General features: G+C 39.2%; 2 protein-coding genes across 8 annotated transcripts; both read right to left on the bottom strand.

Moving 5' to 3' along the window:
* Positions 1-1287: 1287 nt before the first annotated feature.
* LOC135506730 (T-cell surface antigen CD2-like) lies at positions 1288-9251 on the bottom strand. Of its 7 annotated transcripts, none has more exons than XM_064926074.1 (6): positions 9153-9251; positions 8355-8675; positions 7812-8114; positions 7163-7264; positions 6986-7044; positions 1288-5903 (listed from the first exon to the last, which is right to left on the bottom strand). In XM_064926074.1, the coding sequence occupies exons 1-5, from the start codon at positions 9193-9195 to the stop codon at positions 7016-7018; spliced, it is 798 nt and encodes a 265-aa protein (XP_064782146.1). In that variant the 5' UTR covers positions 9196-9251; the 3' UTR covers positions 1288-5903; positions 6986-7015. The 7 variants fall into 7 exon arrangements, with proteins under 7 accessions (XP_064782146.1, XP_064782147.1, XP_064782144.1 ...); XM_064926075.1 differs by having other exon boundaries at positions 1288-5899; XM_064926072.1 differs by having other exon boundaries at positions 1288-6504; positions 6991-7044.
* A 9079-nt stretch (positions 9252-18330) lies between these two features.
* On the bottom strand, positions 18331-20767 carry LOC135506454 (uncharacterized). Its single transcript, XM_064925838.1, has 5 exons — positions 20491-20767; positions 19694-20014; positions 19148-19426; positions 18504-18605; positions 18331-18386 (listed from the first exon to the last, which is right to left on the bottom strand). Exons 1-5 carry the CDS (start codon positions 20531-20533, stop codon positions 18355-18357), a joined length of 777 nt encoding a protein of 258 aa, XP_064781910.1. The 5' UTR covers positions 20534-20767; the 3' UTR covers positions 18331-18354.
* Positions 20768-21804: the final 1037 nt, after the last annotated feature.

Here is a 21804-nt window from a genome sequence, read left to right as displayed (position 1 = left end):
GATTATGTACCTGTACAGGAACCAAATCAGCGGAAATTCCAGAGAGCCAACTAATTGTACTCGATACAACTCAAACTTTCATTAAAATTCACATGCAGGGTACTCAATTCAAGCCACACTCGTTGTGAATATAGCCAACATGTCAGATTTGTAAAATGCTTTTCGGCGAAAGCATGAGAAGCTATTATCTGATAGCATGCAGCCCCCAGAAACACACAAAGGGGACGTAAACAAAGAAATTAGCGTAGCCGGCGCTACCCAAAACGCAGAAATAAAATATAAAACATTCATTACCTTTGACGAGCTTCTTTGTTGGCACTCCTATATGTCCCATAAACATCACAATTGGGTATTTTTTTTCGATTAAATTGGTCCATATATACCCAAAATGTCCATTTATGAACACCGAGAAATCCATGGAAAAAGTCGTGTTTCCAAACGCGAAGTCATTTTATAAAATTCATAAAGTTGCCTATAAACTTTGACAAAACACTTCAACCTACTTCTGTAATCCAAGTTTAGGTATTAGTAAACGTTAATAAATGATCAAATTGATCACGGAGAGATCTGTATTCAATAGCTAGAAGTTTTCAAAACGGACATTTTTTTCAGTTGCGCACCTGAAGACAGGATGTGCAATTGACTAATCTGACCAAGGATAAAGAGCCCTGGTAATCACAACACTGGCGACATCGTGTGGAAGCTGTAGGAATTGCAAGCACAGTTCCATAATTTATGGCAAGCCATAGACAATACAAACACTGGCGGATGGATTTTTTCTTTGTCGATTTCGTGATCAGGTTTTCTTGGGATTTTCAGCACGGAACTCGTTCTGTTATAGTCACAGACACCATTGAACCAGTTCTGAACCAAACTTCAGAGTGTTTTCTATGCACATATACTAATCATATGCATTTAATATATTCCTGGCATGAGTGGCAGGACGTTGAAATGTTGCACGATTTTTAACAGAATGTTGAAAAAAGTAGCTCGATCTCCAACAGGCTTTAAGAAGTCCAGTGGTTATGTTGGCAAAGCAGGCTTACTGGAGAGAAGTTCTTCCCAACTTAACTAGATTTCCCAACTTCATTGATTGTTCTACAATAGTTGGGTAACAGTTTACACATATGTATTCTTGCAAATGAAAGAAGATGAATGTGTTTGACATCTTGGAATATAGAGTTGATTATAGAACCCATGGGTAGAAGATCACCAAAGGTGGCCAATCCATGGTCTTGCAAGGCTGAAGTTCTGTCACGATCGTCATATAGAGACCAAGGCGCAGCGTGATATGAATACATTCTTCTTTAATTAAAGGAAGAACACTAAACAAACGACCTTGCCGCTATATCAACCGAGTGCTGACTTGCAACTACACATAGACAATAACCCACAAAACCAAAATGGCAACCTAAATAGGATCGCCAATCAGAGACAACGATAAACAGCTGCCTCTGATTGGGAACCAATTCAGGCCACAACATTACCTTGACATACAAAAACCCCATAGATATACAAAAACCCTAGACAGAACAAAAACAGCTAGACAATACAACAACTAAATCAACCACCCTCGTCACACCCTGACCTAACCAAAAATAATCAAGAAAACAAAGACAACTAAGGTCAGGGCGTGACAAGTTCATGCATGTTTTTGTTCCAGCTCAACCTGAATGAATGAATCATGGTTCTTTTGACTGAAGACCATAATAAGTTAATTAGTTTAATCAGTTTGTTGTTTTATTAGTGCTTCACTGAAACAAAATCCTGCTGACTTCAGTCTTTGGAATAAGTTTGGCCACCCCTATTACAACCCGTTTATGTTTAATGCTGACATGTCATAACATGATGCAGCCACCTCCATGCTTGAAAATATGAAGAGTGGTAATCAGTGATGTGTTGGATTTTCCCCAAACGTAACGCTTTGTATTCAGGACATTGAGTTAATTTCTTTCCCATGTTTTTTTGCAATTTGTCTGTAGTGCCATATTTTCAAACAGGATGTATGTTTTGGAATATTTTTATTCTGTACAGGCTTCCTTCTTTTCACTATGTCATTTAAGTTAGTATTGTGGAGTATCTATAATGTTGTTGACCCATCCTCAGTTTTCTATTATCACAGCCATTAAGCTCTGTAACTGTTTTAAAGTCACCATTGGCCTCATGGTTGAAATCCCTGAGTGGTTTCCTTCCTCTCCGACAACTGAGTTAGGAATTTTGCATGTATCTTTATCGTAACTGTGTCTCTTGATTACATAATCCAAAGTGCAATTAATAACTTCACCATGCTCAAAGGGATATTTCTAAAAACATAATTACACTTGGACATTATGGGGTATTGTGTGTAGGCCAGTGACACAAAATCGCAATTAAATACATTTTAAATTCAGGCTGTAACACAACAAAATGGGGAAAAAGTCCAGATGTGTGAATACTTTCTCAATACACAGTAGATCTCAAGTCAGAATACCTACCACCCACTATGCACATACTGGTATTTGATTGTACCATTTAAAAAATGTTTTGCATGTGCCTTGTAATTTACAGTATGCACACACAAAGGTAGTGTACTCTCCCTAAAGCAAACGTTGCTCATTTACTTTCAAAAGACAGCAAACATCAACTAACTGGACTTGTTGAGTTGTTTCCACAATCCTCTGAAAGTCTTACTGACCTGACCAGTCTGGTAACTGGCTGCCAAAAGCTTGAGAGAAAGCTTTGTTAATTACAGCAAGTGTTTCTATTTTGTACCACATACTGGATTGGACAAGATGTCATTATACTTACAAATTAGACAGAGTGATGTAATGGCTGCATGCTATTAAATAAGTTAGCCCTACACCAGGCAGATACAGAATACTAACCAACGAGCTTACAGTCACACGTCAGAATTAGACATTCATCCATGTTTCTCAAACGTCAAATTTCGAAGTTGTTCCAAATGTCAAATTTCCAAATGTTTAAAGGTTAAGTTTAGGCATTTAACTCTGAATTTACAAGGTTAGGGTGACGTTTAGGCATTAACTCTGAATTCTTACATTTAGGCATGAAATCAGAATGCTTAAGGTTAGGGTTGAGGTTTGGGATAGGCTTAATTGAAACAGAAATACGTTTCTATCGCTGGTTTCGAACATGCAACCTTTGGAACCAGAGGCAGATGAACCTACTTGAAGTTAACGGTTCTCTCTTTTATCCCTAGTGGACGGGTTTTACATAATCTCCTGACATCCTCAAACATGGATGGATTTATATACAGTACCAGTCAAACGTTTGGTCACACCTACTCATTCCAGGGTTTTTCTTTATTTATTTACTATTTTCTACATTGTAGAATAATAGTGAAGACATTAACATTATGAAATAACACATAAGAAATCATGTCATAACCAAAAAAGTTTTTCTTCTTCAATGTAGCCACCCTTTGCCATGATGACAGCTTTGCACACTCTTGGCATTCTCTCAACCAGCTTCATGAGGTAGTCACCTGGATTGCATTTCAATTAACAGGTGTGCCTTGTATAGAAGTTAATACATTTGAGCCAATCTGTTGTGTTGTGTCAAGGTAGGGGTGGTATACAGAAGATAGCCCTATTTGGAAAAAGACCAAGTCCATATTATGGCAGGAACAGCTCAAATAAGCAAAGAGAAACGACAGTCCATCATTATATTAAGACATGAAGGCCAGCCAATGCGGAACATTTCAAGAAAGGTGAAAGTTTCTTCAAGTGCAATCGCAAAAATCATCAAGCGCTATGATGCAACTGGCTCTCATGAAGACCGCCACAGGAAACGAAGACCCAGCCCAAATAAATGCTTCACAGAGTTCAAAAAACAGACACATCTCAACATCGACTGTTCAGAGGAGACTGTGTGAATCAGGCATTCATGGTCAAATTGCTGCAAAGAAAACACTACTAAATGACACCAATAAGAAGAATAGACTTGATTGGGCCAAGAAATACGAGCAATGTCTATTAGACTTGATTTGATTTGGGATTTGATTTGACTGGTGGAAATCTAATGAGTCCAAATTTGAGATGTTTAGTTCCAACCGCCATGTCTTTGTGAGATGCAGAGTAGGTGAAAGGATGAACTCCACATGTGTGGTTCCCACCGTGAAGCACGGAGGAGAAGGTGTGATGGTGTGGGGGTGCTTTGCTGGTGACACTGTCATGGATGTATTTAGAATTCAAAGAACACTTAACAAGCATGGCTACCACAGCATTCTGCAGCAATATACCATCACATCTGGTTTGCACTTAGTGGAACTGTCATTTGTTTTTCAACAGGACAATGACCCAACACACCTCCAGGCTGTGTAAGGGCTATTTGACCAAGAAGGAGAGTGATGGAATGCTGCATCAGATGACCTGGCCTCCACAATCACAATACCTCAATGCAATTGAGATGGTTTGGGATGGGCTGGACCACAGAATGAAGAAAAAGCAGCCAAAAAGTGCTCAGGGTATGTCGGAACTCCTTCAAGACTGTTGGAAAAACATTCCAGGTGAAGCTGGTTGAGAGAATGCCAAGAGTGTGCAAAGCGGTCATCAAGGCAAAGGGTGGCTACTTTGAAGAATCTAAAATCTATTTTGATTTGTTTAACACTTTTTTTGGTTACGACATGATTTCATGTTATTTCATAGTTTTGATGTCTTCAATATTATTTTACACGATGTAGAAAAAAGTAAAAATAAAGAAAAACCCTTGGATGAGTAGGTGTCCAAACTTTTGACTGGTACTGTTTTTATGCTGACCTATGTCTTTTTCCCGGTCTTATCTTACCTGTTATGTGTACTTTCCCATTGTCGTATCACTACTCGTATCTGCTCATTCCCAAAGAGTTTTCTCTGTAATATATAGAGTTGTACATTCCTCACTCCCAAACCCACATCGTAACCCTGCATCAATTACAGTATGCTGGTAGTAGTGTGCTGTATCTGGTTGATATTCAATAATGTTAAGCTAACTTATTGACTTTCTATTAAATTAATGACTATGACACTTATTTGCAATGTGGTTAAGAACATTACAGAAACCTTCCTATCAGGCTTTAATGTCGTTTGGTAAATAGTGGAGAACATAACAGAGACTCTCTAGAGCGGAGATACAGGTAGGACAAACCTTCGTGAAAACATTCTCCACAAGTTTAAACATGCCCATGAGATCAGCAGGTTTGGGAAGTCGGTTACAAGCATTTTGAAAATAAATGGTAAAACTGTTTCAGGGAGTGGATGTGGTCCCATGATTTAACTAATTTGCTTGTTTAAATACTCCTAATCCTGGTTTTCAGACAAATGTTATGACCTAAATAACAATAATAATATAGTATTTTTACCAAGTAATGTACACCACAATAAAAAAGTACACATCTAAAATTACACTAAAGACATACACATTATGCAACAGACAAATAAATAGCGGTGCTATTTGTATGTGAAATGACACTCAATTATACAATAGTGGCAATGAAAGGTATAAATGTGAGATCGGTATATGAAATTTGCTGAGCTGGAGCACAAGGACCAGGTCAACCTTGTGGTTGACAAATGTTAAGACTTAAACAACAACAATTAAATTGCATTTTTATCAAGCATATTTCTTGTAAAGTAAAAGGTACAATACTATGAAAAAGACATTTAAAATGACAGTAAAGTCATACACAGTATTTAACATTGTCAGAGTGTTATGGTTGCCAACCTATAGCACCATACCAACGTGAAACATGTAGGACCAATGCTGTCGTTGGTCTGGCCCCTGACCTAAGACCAATCCGGAATGGCTAAACCTACCAGGGGCCCAAGCCCCCTCCGGCGTAGCTCTCAGGGTCATTGAGACACACAAGCCTCTAAACCACGCCAAGGTCACAGCTTTGAGAGAGGAGTGATTGAATCCAGTCCTGTCTGAACAAAAGGTAAGATTCTGACATCTGAGTACAAAACAGACTCTTCTGGTAAACAGACTCCTCCGGTGCCAGATACCAGTATATACTCAACCTGTAAAGCCAGCACTTAAACAAATAGAAACAGAAACCTGTAATTCAATAAGATCCAAATCTACGGAGCAAAAATATCAACGCAACATGCAACAATTTAAACGATTTTACTGAGTTACAGTTGATATAAGGAAATAAGTCAGTTGAAATAAATAAATTAGGCCCTAATCTATGGATTTCACATGACTGGGCAGTGGCGCAGCCATGATTGGGGCTGGGAGGGCATAGGCCCACCTACTGGGGAAATTCGCCTCAGTTTCATCAGCTGTCCAGGTGGGTGGTATCAGATGATCCCGCAGGTGAAGATGCTGGATGTGGAGGTCCTGGGCTGGCATGGTTACACGTGGTTTACGTTTGTGAGGCCGGTTGGACGTACTGCCAAATTCTCTAAGACAACGTTTTAGGCGGCTTATGGTAGAGAAGGGAGCATTCAATTCTCTGGCAACAGCTCTGGTGGACATTCCTGCAGTCAGCATGTCAATTGCACTCTCCCTCAAAACTTGAGACATCTGTGGAATTGTGTTGTGTGGAAAAACTGCACATTTTAGAGTGGCCTTTTATTGTGAACCTGTGTAATGATCAATGATCATGCTGTTTAATCAGCTTCGGGATATGCACACCTGTCAGGTGATGGAATTTTTGGGCGAAGGAGAAATGCTCACTAACAGGTATGTAAACAAATTTGTGCCGAAAAATTGAGAGAAATAAGCTATTTCTGCGTATGGAAAAATTCTGGGATATTTCAGCTCATGAAACATGGGACCAACACTTCACATGTTGCGTTTATATTTTTGTCCAGTATATTTGCATTCTATGCTTGTTCTTGTGTATTCTGTATTTTCACATTGGCTGGTATGTTATACAAGCCAACAACAAGTGACCACTTCCATCCTAAATGTGTGTGTGTGTGTGTTCACAGATACAGAAGTTGCATAGAAAACCACGTAGCATAATATGCACACACATATACACACATCCATAAACACTGACCTTACCGATCTCTGAAAGTTCACATTATCATCATCCTTCTTCTTCTCTTTGCTTGCAGGCTGCATTGAAATAAAGGGAAAAGGCATAATATTACATGATTACCTACAGTGTATGTTCTGTATTTGTTGCCTTCAGGGTGCTCTGTATGATGTGAACTGTAACACAGATTGTACTTACCTCCACATTTTATTATTTTAACTGCCCAGAATATACCACCACTTATTATCCCAAATGCTAACAATGTAACCAGTGCGATTGGGACAGGATTGCGACCAGACCCTGTCAGGAGTAAAATGGGGGGTGTTTAATCAACTGTATGTTGTATGTGGCCTTGCCCTGTATTCACCTGAAGCCTATATTCTTCCTGTCTAAATGAAATTCAGCTGTTCAAACCCAAGCCATGTGCTTTAGTCAATACTGATGAATGACATTGAGGTATTATAAGGTTGGCTACACGGCTCATAGGAAAATAAATACAGAAATCAGCTGGCTGTAATACAGAAGTTAAAAGTTAAAAAATATGATAATACGCATGTTGAGGGATTTTGTAAAAACTGCCCACAGGTTTTAATGTTAAAAATACAATTTGTTAGTTTTAAACTTACTATCCTACAAAATAAGTTGTTAGTGAGCTTCAGCTGGTATTTATCTCCCCCTAGAATTAGAGGAAACGAAGAGCAGAATCTATCTGGGGGTTGGCTCTGCCCAATGAAATCTCTGGTGAGCTCATTATAAACAGAGCTTGCTATTTAGTGGTCTGCCATTACAGGGTCCCATTACTGACCCACAAAATGGGGAAACAATACCATATGCAGTTTTGACATACCTTTGAGAGCAGAGCGTGAGGACAATTGAGGGCAGAGCGTTTCAATGTTGAGCGGAGTTGGTTTTGAGTCAGCAGGGTTGGAAGCCTCACAGCTGTAGGTGTCAACATTTCTTTTGTTTAACTCCAGAGGGAGAGAGAGATTGGCTAGAAGATCAGGGCTGCTGGTCTGGTTGAGAATCTCCCCTCCTCTGTACCAGGACAAGATCACCTCTCTCCCGTTCTTCACAGTGCACACCAAGGAACAGCTCATGCTTTCAAATGGACTGTCCACTGAGTGACTGATGTGAGGAGCAGACACTGAGGCTGGGATAGCAGAATGATTTAGCAGTGACTCAATGACAAACAGAGATTTAAACTAATGTGTTTACAGTAAAACTAAGATATCATAAATGAGACCTAAACATATATGAAGAAGTGGGCTATTTCTTTTTCAAACTCTAAATACAAAAGGTATTTTTTTGTTCTTCATTGAAACAACTCTGGGTAACAGACTAAATGGGAGAATTGAAAAAAGTGAAGTAAAACAAGAAGCCAGACACGCACCATAGACAGTTAGATTTACAATCTTAGATGAACTCTGTGTATTGATGATAAGTATTTTATAAAGTCCAGAGTCGTTGATGGTGAGGTTTCTGATGGTGAGAGATCCAGTCTGAGTATCCAGCTTCAGTCTGTCTTTGAACTTCCTACTGTAGTCCGTTGTAATCACACCAGCATTCAGCAGCGCTATGTTATCAAATGAATCTGAACGACTCAATGGGAAAGACCATGCCATAATAGTGCCACTAGGTAGGTCATTAAATCCAGTCGGTAAAGTTACTTTCATTCCCTCTTTTCCCAACACATTTACAGCATCAATCAGATCTGAAAAGAAGAAAGAAAACATTGTCTAAGGGCAGGAGCTACATCAATACAAGACATTAACAGGACTAAATCCTGTAGGCGATCCCAGATCCAAGCCAAGCACATGATAGACTAGGATTAAATAATGTATACTTTTACAGTACGCAGTGACCTACTTACTTTTTTTGTTTGTATTGTCTTTGTATTATTTATTTTAAAAAATGTGTTCCATTGAGTTGTAGTTATGGCTCCTAGGTGTAGCCTCGTTCACATTTCTAACTCTCTAACACGAAATAACACTATTTTTACCTTTATTTAACCAGTAGAGAACACATTTTCTCTTTTACAAAAACAACATGACCAAAAAGCTAATTTATAACAGCATTTCTTTCTGCACTTTCGTAATAATAGCCTATTCACATAATTTACACAACAGTTATGTAACATGATAGTAGCCTACTTTTGTAATTAACTCACAGTTTGGCAAGACAGACTTACCACTTTCGAGCAAGAGTAATATCCAGAGAACGGAGTTTATCATTTTCCATTTCAATAGGGTACTCAGATTAAGTGTAATTCAAAGATACTTTGTCTGTCTGTTTGTGGGCGGGTATATTTTGTGGAACGGGGTGGGTATAATTTGAGGAACTGGGTGGGTTTAATTTGTGGAACGTTCCAATAGGAATGCGTTCCAAAAACTTCGTAAATTTCAATTTTGATAACAAAAAACGCATATAAAGTCGTATAGCGTTAAAATGAGATACCCTGTAGGGGGTGAGCTATGTAATTGCGTTTTTCACTCACCACGTTTATTTCGGGAAAATGTCTCTCTTCATTTTGGTAGGCTACACCATTTCTCATTCCTAGGTTTAGTTATTATTTCTGGTGTTCCGCATTCGCATTCGCATTCGCCGGTGAACTCTGTTGCGCCTCAATTAGGCTATCGCTATGGTTGAAATGTAACTAATGGCCGCTCGCCCCAGTATGTTAATTAGCTAGGTGGCTTGTTGTCAATTGTTTCCTATGATACTGTATAAACCAACCGACTCGTACTACAGAAACGTACATTGTATTTTGCCAAGTTCTCTCTGTTTTAATCATGTTTCCCAAATATACTAGGTAACTTGTGTCTGTGTCGATGTTGTTGAGTTCAACTTGACCAGTTAAATAAAGATTAAATACATTTGAAAATTAAAAATATGTGCTTTGACCTATTTCAGGCAACCTCAAGATGCTTGACTCACTACAGCTACTTTTGAGGAACATTCCAGTCGTTTGTGCTTTACATTCCGACATTACATTCCGACTTTTGAATGTCTGTTTATTGGATATATATATTAGTGTCTAATAAAAAAGAACAATGTATGTAAAGCATCCCATTTGTTTTAAGGTTACAGTGTGTGTGTGTGTGTGTGTGTGCGTGGTGTAGTCCCTCTTAATGTCACTAGGTGTCAGCACAGTTTCAATAATGTCACACCAGGTTCACAACATGTTTTCATGTGTAACAAATCCATTTGTATTTGTCAGATGCGCCAAATACTACATGTGTAGACCTTACAGTGAAATGCTGACTTACAAGTCCTTAAACAACAATTTAGTTAAGAAAAATACGTGTTAAGTAAAAATAAGAAATTAAAGTAACAAATAATTAAAAGAGCAGCAGTAAAATAACAAAAGCGAGGCTATATACATGTGCAACAGTCAATGTGCGGGGAACCGGTTAGTCAAGGTAATTAAGGTGTTCCTTTCAAGTCCAGTGGTGTAAATTACTTAACAAAAAATGTATTTAAAGTACTCCACTACTTTAAATACAATATACTACATGTAAATGTATATATATATACATTCAGATGGGTCATGTACATTCAAAGACATTTTTACATTGCTAGAGGGAAATGCTTCTCAACTCCTGGCCTTGGGACTCCACTACATTCCTAAAGAAAATGTACTTTTTACTCCATACAGTTTCCATGATGTAAAAACACTTGAAAGTACTACTTAAGGTTAAGTCAGTTTTTTTGTATCTGTACTTGTACAATGTAATGGTCCGGTGGCCATTTGATTAATTGTTCAGCAGTCTTATGGCTTGGGGGTAGAAACTGTTCAGGAGCCTTTTGGTCCTAGACTTGGCGCTTCGGTTCCCGCCTGAAGTGCGGTAGCAGAGAAGAAAGTCTATGACTGTGGAAACTCTACAAGTTTAAACATGCCCATGAGATTAGCAGGTTTGGCCAGTTGGTTACAAGCATTTTGCAAATATATGGTAAAAAGTTTCAGGGAGTGGATGTGGTGCCATGATTTAACTCATTTGCATGTTTAAATGCTACTAATCCTGGTTTTCAGACAAATGTTCTGACCTAAATAACAATAATAATACAGCATTTTTATCAAGCACATTTCTTGCAAAGTTAGGTTCAACACCATGAAAATGCACATTTAAAATTACAGTAAAGACATACACACAGCATGTACCATTGACATAGTGGTATGGTTGCCTACGTATAGCATCATGCCAACGTGAAACATGTAGGACCAATGCTCTCATTGGTCTGGCCCCTCACCGGAGACCAATCCGGCATGGCTAAACCTACCAGGGGCCCAAGCCCCCTCCGGCGTAGCTCTCGGGGTCATTGAGACACACAAGCCTCTAAACCACACCACGGTCAGTTTTGAGAGAGGAGTGATTGAATCCAGTCCTGTCTGAACAGAAGGTAAGATTCTGACATCAGCGTACAAAACAGACTCCTCTTCTGGTGAACAGACTCCTCCGGTGCCAGATATCAGTGTATCCCCAACCTGTAAAGCCAGCACATAAACAAATAGAAACAGAAGCCTGTAATTCAATAAGGTCCAAAATTGTGCACCCTGTGCTTGTTCTTGTGTATTCTGTATTTTCACATTGGCTAGTATGTTATACAAGCCAACAACAAGTTACCACTTCCATACTATATGTGTGTGTGTGTGTGTGTTCACAGATACAGAAGTTGCATAGAAAACCAAGTAGCATAAAATGCATGCACATATACTGCCCTCCCAAGCAAAAAGGCATTAATTGCTCATTTGGTCAAATACTTATTTTCCACCATAATTTGCAAATAAATTCATTAATAATCCTACAATGTGATTTTCTGGACTTTTTTTTCTCATTTTGTCTGTCATAGTTGAAGTGTACCTATGATGAAAATTACAGGCCTCTCATCTTTTTAAGTGGGAGAACTTGCACAATTGGTGGCTGACTAAATACTTTTTTGCCCCACTGTATGTAATTAGTACAACAAGCTTTGACATGCCAAACGTGTGCTCAATGTGTCTGCTTCATTGCCATCATTACATGAATGTGGAAAATACTGTTTTACATGATTTCCACCAATCCATGTGGCCTAGATGATTAGTATCTCTGCGGATCAAATTTGCCATGTGAGTGTGTATTCGGACAGTACAACCACGTCAATACTAGGTTGCATTCCTGTCAATGTTCATCCATGCAATTTTTTTGTATTTGTAAATGAATATGAAAATGTAAGAGCCTTTTTGGGAGCAGGTATGAAATTAATAGATTAATTGAGTTACAGTGAAAATGATTATGATAATGTTTGCACAAGATAAAATCAACATTGATTATATCCTAGATTATAGAATAACTGAAAAGGATTATGATCACACGTTTGCACACCAGAAAATGTCAGTATTAATTATTATCATCCATGACAGATTAGAATCATTAGGATGCATGTCCCTGATTATTTGCTCTATTTATTTCAGTTGAGTTTGAGGGCCACATTCCAACAAAGATTTCTGATCTACCCCCTTTAACTGAAGTCAGTGTCAACACTATTTGAAGAAATAGAGAACCAGTGGGTGGTCTCTGACTCCTTAGACATCAGTCTATCGGAAGAGAAATCAATTGCCAATGAAAATGATGATGAAGATTATCATCCACCTTCAGAGTTGGATGTTCCAGCACAAGTGGCAGCTGAGTGCGTGGACACAACTCCAGAACACCTATCAAACAAGAAATCCAAGATTCCACCAATGGGTAAGCCATGTGGTCCCAAATGCAAGAGGGAATGTACTCAGAATATTTCAGAGGTTAGACGAAAGGAAATATGGGAAAAGTATAAGGAGAAGAGGACATGGATTTTCCACATGATGGCACAGCAGTCTAAGAAAAATGTCACTGTTGGTGCTGACAGTCGATGCAGCAGGTCGTTTCTGTACCATCTTCCAATCCAGATCGGTTCTTCACAACAGGTGTGCAAAGTGCTTTTCCTGACAACATTGGGCTACCACCCCAAAAATGACAGGTTGATTGTCACAATGATGGGCAAGTCAATCACCACCAAACTGATTCCACCAAAGGATCAGAGGGGAGAGAAAGCTTCAGCGAGCAAATTGAACATGAATCCAATCCTGCAACACATTGCGTCCTTCCATCCCCAAATCAGCCACTACAGACAAGAGCATGCACAACATCGCTTCTACCTCCCTAGTGACGACAATATTCGGTTCATGCATAATGACTACAAGGAGAAGAACAGAGATGCGATAGGTTTCATAACCGCAGCTGGCAAGGCGGTAAAGGGAAGGAACATCAGCTTTGTGAAGCTCGGAGAGGAGGAGTGCGAGCTCTGTTTGGTGCAGGGTCATCATCTGAAGATGGAGCACAGGGAGAATGAGGCCATGGAAACCCAAGCCTGCCAAGACAACAGCCATGCAGCACCTGAATTCACCATCACCAACCCCGACTGCATGCAATGTAGAAAATATGAGGAACATAAGAAGTCTGCAGGGCAGAGCAGAATCCATTTCCAGGCTGATGCACAGAAAGATTGGCCTGAGGACTGGTCTGTGAGGAGCGTTGATATGCAAAAAATCATCATGCTCCCTCACATGCCAGGTGTGAAAACAGCATTGTTCACAAGAAGAATCATTACTTATCACGAGACATTCGCCACCATTGGAAAGAAGTCTCAAAAGAAGAAGAAAACAATCTCAGTGGTATGGCATGAAGGAACAGCTGGTCGGAAGGCAGAGGAGATTACTTCATCTTATGTAACAGCACTGGAGAGTGAGAGAGATGTCAAGTATGCAGTGCATTGGGTGGATAACTGCACTTCTCAAAACAAAAACTGGTGCCTCCTAACATCACTGGTGAGTGTTGTCAATGCTGACTCAGACTTTGATGGAGGACATCACCCTCAAAAGTTCTTCGAGCCAGGACACACCTTCATGAGTGCAGACAGTTTCCACCATGGCATGGAACAGGAAATGAAAGCGCGACCTGGAGGTGTGCTGTACGACTTCAGGGACTTCCTCCATGCGGTCGCCACTTCCAATGCAGGCAAGATGGAGGTGGTCAAAATGAAAAGGAAAACATCCTGGCATGGAAAGCTGGCAATTCCATCGTTAAGCTGAAGAAGGCAGCAGCACCAACGCTGGCAGAGATGGCTGAGATCCAGTTGAGGTGTGGATCCGGGATCCTCTTCTACAAAGTCTCCCATGAAGAAAAGGACTTCACAGAGCTTGACTTCATCATGAAGAAAGTCACTCTAGAGACACCCTCGACACTATGTACACAGGATAGAGGGATAGAAGAGTCCAAGACGATGGACATAATCACCAAGCTGTGTCCTCTGATGCCTGCAAATCAAAAGGCAGTTCTGGAATGACTTTGCTGAGGATGAGGAGTGATAATGAAAGAGCACTGAAGAAGTTTTACTTAAAAATGAAATGTATCTATTCAGCATTTTATCAATTGTAGCTAAATGTAAATTGGGTCCTCTTGTGAATATGAACATGTAAATATGTTTACAATGTAAAGCTGTTATTTATTCATTCAAAAGTGTCATTTGAAAAAATATAAATAAAATGTTTTTATCAGCAATCTCATGGTCATTTTTTATAATTTGTATTGCCCTACATCATAATTCGATCATGTTCCATCATATATTACAAGACAGGTAATCATTTCATGTAATTCAAACAATTTCAGTGCTGCTTTTCACATGTATTCTTATAACAAGACATGGGCTACTTGTCAAACACAGTGTGTGACTAATGCAGAACCTACATCTTTATGTAAATGCAACTGGTATCTTAGTGGAAGACACACAAAGGATGCAGTTTCAACTCTGTTACACTGTCAGTAATTACACTGCACTTGTATTAACCTATTTAATCCCACCAGTCACAATAGTGACCGTAAAAAACGTTTCTGGTTATAAGGCTCTAAAAATGTTACTGAATTATGTATCAATGCATTTCTAGCAAATATTGAAACAATAAAGTGTCTCAATGAAATATGTGCAGTGTCACATGTTTAGGTTAAATTGTCACATGACCAGAGATGTTTACTTCCTGGTTGCACCATGAGAAGAGGATGGCTGCATCAAAGCTCCCAAACAAAGGTTAGTAAACAAAAGTTAACAAAGTTAGGACAAAGATTTTTGGTACACATCATCTTTAAGATGTCTAGTATTGATATATGCATTTGCAATTACTCAACTTTGTTCAGTGTGGTCATAGAATGAGTAAACATGTTGACGGCAACAATAGTGACCGGAAGGATAACACAGTGCATCCAGGTGTACACATACTTATACACATACATAGTTATTGTTTGACCTAACTTTCTACTCTGTTCTTTCTTTTAGTTTCACTTTGAGTCAAGTTCTGGATATGTTGGATCTAGGTGACCGCCCAGACAAAGCATGCAACATTGCAGTTATCCCTCAAAATGAGAAAGATGCTGTCCTCATTGATTGTGATAGCGATGGGTCAGATATGGACTATGCCAGCCAGGCTGTTGAATGTATATGCTGAACCTATGCCATCAGATCATGACAGGAACAACGTTACCAGTAATGATGACCTACCCCTCACAACCCCTCCTCCCCCATCCACTACCCTCCCCCCCCACCCCCTCCACCGTTGATAATGAAGAGCCAACAGCCTCTACTCGCCAGAGGGTCCAGTCAGAAGAGCCAAGGGAAAGCTGCAGGTGGTCAAAAATAAGGATTGAGTGTTCAAACGATCGAAGAGGCCTGCTACCGCTGTGATTCCAAAACACATAGTATACAGCCCAAATGCTGCAGAATGTGTAAAACAAAGCTGTCCCAACCCAATGGATGTTTCCTACTAATGTATCCACCCACCCTAAGAGAGATCACCATTGAAATGTCCAACCTCTACTCCACCCAGACCAAGGACAAGCAACTGTATCTGAGTATGGATGAGCTCCTTACATTCTATGGGATCCTTATCACATCTGGGTACAGCTCTGTTCCAAGAAGACACATGTACTGGTCACTTGACAGTAATGTACACAATGAAAGCATTTCAGATGCAATGCGGAGAAATCACTTTGATGAAATAATGGCCTCAGTTCATGTGGTTGACAACACAAAGATCACTGACGACCCATTTTTTAAGGTTAGGCCCATCTTCTTTGAGCTCAATCAGTCATACAAAGTCATGCCATTTCAGGAATGGCTGTCAGTGGATGAGAGCATGATCTGATACTATGGCCGGCATGGATGTAAGCAATCCATTAGAGGTAAACCAATCCGTTTTGGTTGCAAGCTATGGAGCCTTGACTCATCCATGTATCACATGGAGCCATATGGTGGATCCCACACTCTCCTCCCTGAGACTGGGTTGGGTCAGGGGCCCAGTATCGTTCTCGGTCTTGCAGAGCAATCTCAGGTGCCTCAAGGTTGCAAGTTTCTTCATGACAACATCTTCCCTTCGCTTGCACTCCTCGATGAAATGACAAAAAGAGGATATGGGAGCTCTGGATCGATGAGGCAAAATCGTCTGTTTGATGTCCCATTCAAGCCACAGAAGGCCTTCATGAAGTTACTCTGGGAACCTCTGAGGTTCTGACCCAAGGAGACAAGTTGCTGGTCCGTTAGAAAGACTAACATTGTCACAGTGGCAACAAACATGGAGGAGAAATACAGTGAGAACTCTGTCAAGAGATGGAACAAGGAGCGACATGCCTTTGACAAAGTCCCACAACCAAAATGCATCAACCGATACAATGAGCACATTGGTGGTGTTGAACTTCACGACCTACAGGTTTCAAGATACCATATTTCCATCAGGTCTAAGAAGTGGTGGTGGCTCATCTTTGGTTAAATAAAGGTTAAATAAAAAAATAAAATCTTTGCATGGTCTCAACAGTGCACTCGTAAACAGCCATTTCTTTTACAGAGACGTTATGTGAGGGACCATCGATCTTCTCACGGATAGTGGCACAGTCTCTTATGTAAAAGTTTGGCCCGAAACCACTGAGCCACGGAAGGAGATCTCTACTGCTGCTACTGTTGAAAATCAGGCAAGATATGACAAAGCTTCTCACTGTACAATTATCACAATGCACTGGTTCCACAGATGTTGTCATTGTGAAAATGCACTACCTATGCATGTGAGAAATGCAAAGTGTCACTGCACAATGGGTGCTTCAGGATATACCATGGACAGTAGAAAAGGAGATAAGAGTGAATGAAAAAGCCAATAAAAGAAAAATAGAAAAGTCAATGAAGGGTGAGGAGAAGCAGTACAACGGACTCTAGGAAGAAAAGAAAAGTTGACGAAAAAGACAATCAAAATGACTGAAATGTTTTTGGAAAGAAAGGTCAATTGAGGTATGAAAGTAGGTCTGACTGATTGTAGTTCAAAATTGTGATGCACAAACTAATTGTGCACTTGGTTCTGAAGCCTACCTCTATGATATATATCTTATTTTGTTCTGTGTAAGTCTCTACTTGAATGCATATTCCACAGGCTACCTCTATCCTAAATGTTACCTGTGTGAATGTTGCACTAAAATGTCACAATGACAATGTTACAATGAATATTGCAAGTTCAAATGTTACAATATTAATGTTTCAATACATGTTGCACTAAAGTAACAATGTTACAATGTATGTTACAATAAAGTAACAATGTTGAAATACGATGATTTTTTTTTGTCTTTGCTCTCAGTATTCGTATCGGTGTTGCATAAGGGTTTTTAATATGTAAAATAGTCACACTAGAATGTAATGGGGCATTCTAGTAGCAATGCTGGGGACTGGCAGTGACAGAGTTTTACATGTGTAAATAACTGGGCTGGGTTATAAGGAATTTTCATGACTGCATATGAGAAATATGTTAATTCAGTATTACACATCACATTATCCATGTGACCGACTATAAAACACACTTTTTCACCTACTTTTCCATGAAAATTTAAACAAATTATGATCGATTATTTCAAAAGGTTACTAATGACACATGATTCGGATATTTTCATGAATGGGAAAAATGTGGGATTACATGGGTTAATAGCATAAATGAGAAGTATAGTAAACTAACAAATGAAAATGGCAGATACTGCTCTTTGCTTTGGTATTACCCTGCAATTTATAACATATCATGCCAAGGAAAAAGTCAGTAACTGCCGTTTAAGGGTCAAAGGTCATGTCAAAGGTCAGGGTCAACATGAATAAAAAAAATGTACTCATAGTAAGGCAACAGATCAGTACATCTTCAATGAATACCCTGGAATTCATTTGGCTGGACAATTTTAAAAAACTTTGAAGACTTTCTCAGTTCCACTCTATGAGCAGTTACTGCCTTTTTGCTTGGGACGGCAGTATATACACAGTACATACACACATCCATAAACATAGACCTTACCGATCTCTGAAAGTTCACATCAGCATCCTTCTTCTTCTCTTTGCTTGCAGGCTGCATTGAAATAAAGGGAAAAGGCGTAATATTACATGATTACCTACAGTGTATGTTCTGTATTTGCTGCCCTTGGGTGCTCTGTATGATGTGAACTGTAACATAGATTGTACTTACCTCCACATTTTATTATTTTAACTGCCCAGAATATACCACCACTTATTATCCCAAATGCTAACAATGTAACCAGTGCGATTGGGACAGGATTGCGACCAGACCCTGTCAGGAGTAAAATGGGGGGTGTTTAATCAACTGTATGTTGTATGTGGCCTTGCCCTGTATTCACCTGAAGCCTATATTCTTCCTGTCTAAATGAAATTCAGCTGGTCAAACCCAAGCCATGTGCTTTTGTCAATACTGATGAATGACATTGAGGTATTATAAGGTTGGCTACAAGGATAATAGGAAAATAAATACAGAAATCAGCTGGCTGTAATACAGAAGTTAAAAAATATGATAATACGCATGTTGAGGAATTTGTAAAAACTGCCAACAAGGTTTTAATGTTGAAAATACAATTTGTTAGTTTTAAACTTACTATCCTACAAAATAAGTTGTTAGTGAGCTTCAGCTGGTATTTATCTCCCCCTAGAATTAGAGGAAATGAAGAACAGACAATCTATCTGGGGGTTGGCTCTGCCCAATGAAATCTCTGGTGAGCTCATTATAAACAGAGCTTGCTATTTAGTGGTCTGTCATTACGGGGTCCCATTACTGACCCACAAAATGGGAAAACAATACTATATGCAGTGTTGACATACCTTTGATGGTGGAGCGTGAGGACAATTGAGGACAGAGCGTTTCAATGTTGAGCGGAGTTGGTTTTGAGTCAGCAGGGTTGGAAGCCTCACAGCTGTAGGTGTCAACATTTCTTTTGTTTAACTCCAGAGGGAGAGAGAGATTGGCTAGAAGATCAGGGCTGCTGGTCTGGTTGAGAATCTCCCCTCCTCTGTACCAGGACAAGATCACCTCTCTCCCGTTCTTCACAGTGCACACCAAGGAACAGCTCATGCTTTCAAATGGACTGTCCACTTGAGGGACTGATGTGAGGAGCAGACACTGAGGCTGGGATAGCAGAATGATTTAGCAGTGACTCAATGACAAACAGAGATTTAAACTAATGTGTTTACAGTAAAAACTAGGATGTCATAAATGGGACCTAAACAAATATGAAGAAGTGGGCTATTTCTTTTTCAAACTCTAAATACAAAAGGTATTTTTTTAAATCTTCATTGAAACAACTCTGGGTAACAGATTAAATGGGAGAATCGAAAAAAGGGAAGTAAAACAAGAAGCCAGACACGCACCATAGACAGTTAGATTTACAATCTTAGATGAACTCTGTGTATTGATGATAAGTATTTTATAAAGTCCAGAGTCGCTGATGGTGAGGTTTCTGATGGTCAGAGATCCAGTCTGAGTATCCAGCTTCAGTCTGTCTTTGAACTTCCTACTGTAGTCCGTTGTAATCACACCAGCATTCAGCAGCGCTATGTTATCAAATGAATCTGAACGACTCAATGGGAAAGACCATGCCATAATAGTGCCACTAGGTAGGTCATTAAGTCCAGTCGGTAAAGTTACTTTCATTCCCTCTTTTCCCGACACATTTACAGCATCAATCAGATCTGAAAATAAGAAAGAAAACATTGGCTAAGGGCAGGAGCTACATCAATACAAGACATTAACAGGACTAAATCCTGTAGGCGATCCCAGATCCAAACCAAGCACATGATAGACTAGGATTAAATAATTTATACTTTTACAGTACGCAGTGACCTAATTACTTTTTTGTTTGTATTGTCTTTGTATTATTTATTTTAAAAAATGTGTTCCATTGAGTTGTAGTTATGGCTCCTAGGTGTAGCCTCGTTCACATTTCTAACTCTCTAACACGAAATAACACTATTTTTACCTTTATTTAACCAGTAGAGAACACATTTTCTCTTTTACAAAAACAACATGACCAAAAAGCTAATTTATAACAGCATTTCTTTCTGCACTTTCCTAATAATAGCCTATTCACATAATTTACACAACAGTTATGTAACATGATAGTAGCCTACTTTTGTAATTAACTCACAGTTTGGCAAGACAGACTTACCACTTTCGAGCAAGAGTAATATCCAGAGAACGGAGTTTATCATTTTCCATTTCAATAGGGTACTCAGATTAAGTGTAATTCAAAGATACATTGTCTGTCTGTTTGTGGGTGGGTATAATTTGTGGAACGGGGTGGGTTTAATTTGTGGAACGTTCCAATAGGAATGCGTTCCAAAAACTTCGTAAATTTCAATTTTGATAACAAAAAACGCATATAAAGTCGTATGGCGGTAAAATGAGATACCCTGTAGGGGGTGAGCTATGTAATTGCGTTTTTCACTCACCACGTTTATTTCGGGAAAATGTCTCTCTTCATTTTGGTAGGCTCCACCATTTCTCATTCCTTGGTTTAGTTATTATTTCTGGTGTTCCGCATTCGCATTCGCATTCGCCGGTGAACTCTGTTGCGCCTCAATTAGGCTATCGCTATGGTTGAAATGTAACTAATGGCCGCTAGCCCCAGTATGTTAATTAGCTAGGTGGCTTGTTGTCAATTGTTTCCTATGATACTGTATAAACCAGCCGACTCGTACTACAGAAACGTACATTGTATTTTGCCAAGTTCTCTGTTTTAATCATGTTTCCCAAATATAGCAGGTAACTTGTGTCTGTGTCGATGTTGTTGAGTTCAACTTGACCAGTTAAATAAAGATTAAATAAATTTGAAAATTAAAAATATGTGCTTTGACCTATTTCAGGCAATCTCAAGATGCTTGACTCACTACAGCTACTTTTGAGGAACATTCCAGTCGTTTGTGCTTTACATTCCGACATTACATTCCGACTTTGAATGTCTGTTTATTGGATATATATTTTAGTGTCTCATAAAAAAGAACAATGTATGTAAAGCATCCCATTTGTTTTAAGGTTACAGTGTGTGTGTGTGCGTGTGTGTGTGTGGTGTAGTCCCTCTTAATGTCACTAGGTGTCAGCACAGTTTCAATAATGTCACACCAGGTTCACAACATGTTTTCATGTGTAAGAAATCCATTTGTATTTGTCAGATGCGCCAATGCGATGTTAATGCGAGTGTAGCGAGTGTAGCGAAATGCTTGTGCTTCTAGTTCCGACAATGCAGTAATAACCAACAAGTAATCTAACTAACAATTCCTAAACTACTGTCTTATACACAGTGTAAGGGGATAAAGAATATGTACATAAGGATATATGAATGAGTGATGGTACAGAGCATTATAGGCAAGATACAGTAGATGGTATCGAGTACAGTATATACATATGAGATGAGTATGTAAACAAAGTGGCATAGTTAAAGTGGCTAGTGATACATGTATTACATAAGGATGCAGTCGATGAT

The sequence above is a fragment of the Oncorhynchus masou genome, chromosome 20 (assembly GCF_036934945.1).
Source record: "Oncorhynchus masou masou isolate Uvic2021 chromosome 20, UVic_Omas_1.1, whole genome shotgun sequence".
Classification (NCBI taxonomy): Eukaryota; Metazoa; Chordata; class Actinopteri; order Salmoniformes; family Salmonidae; genus Oncorhynchus; species Oncorhynchus masou.
This window is presented reverse-complemented; position numbering and strand designations above follow the sequence as displayed.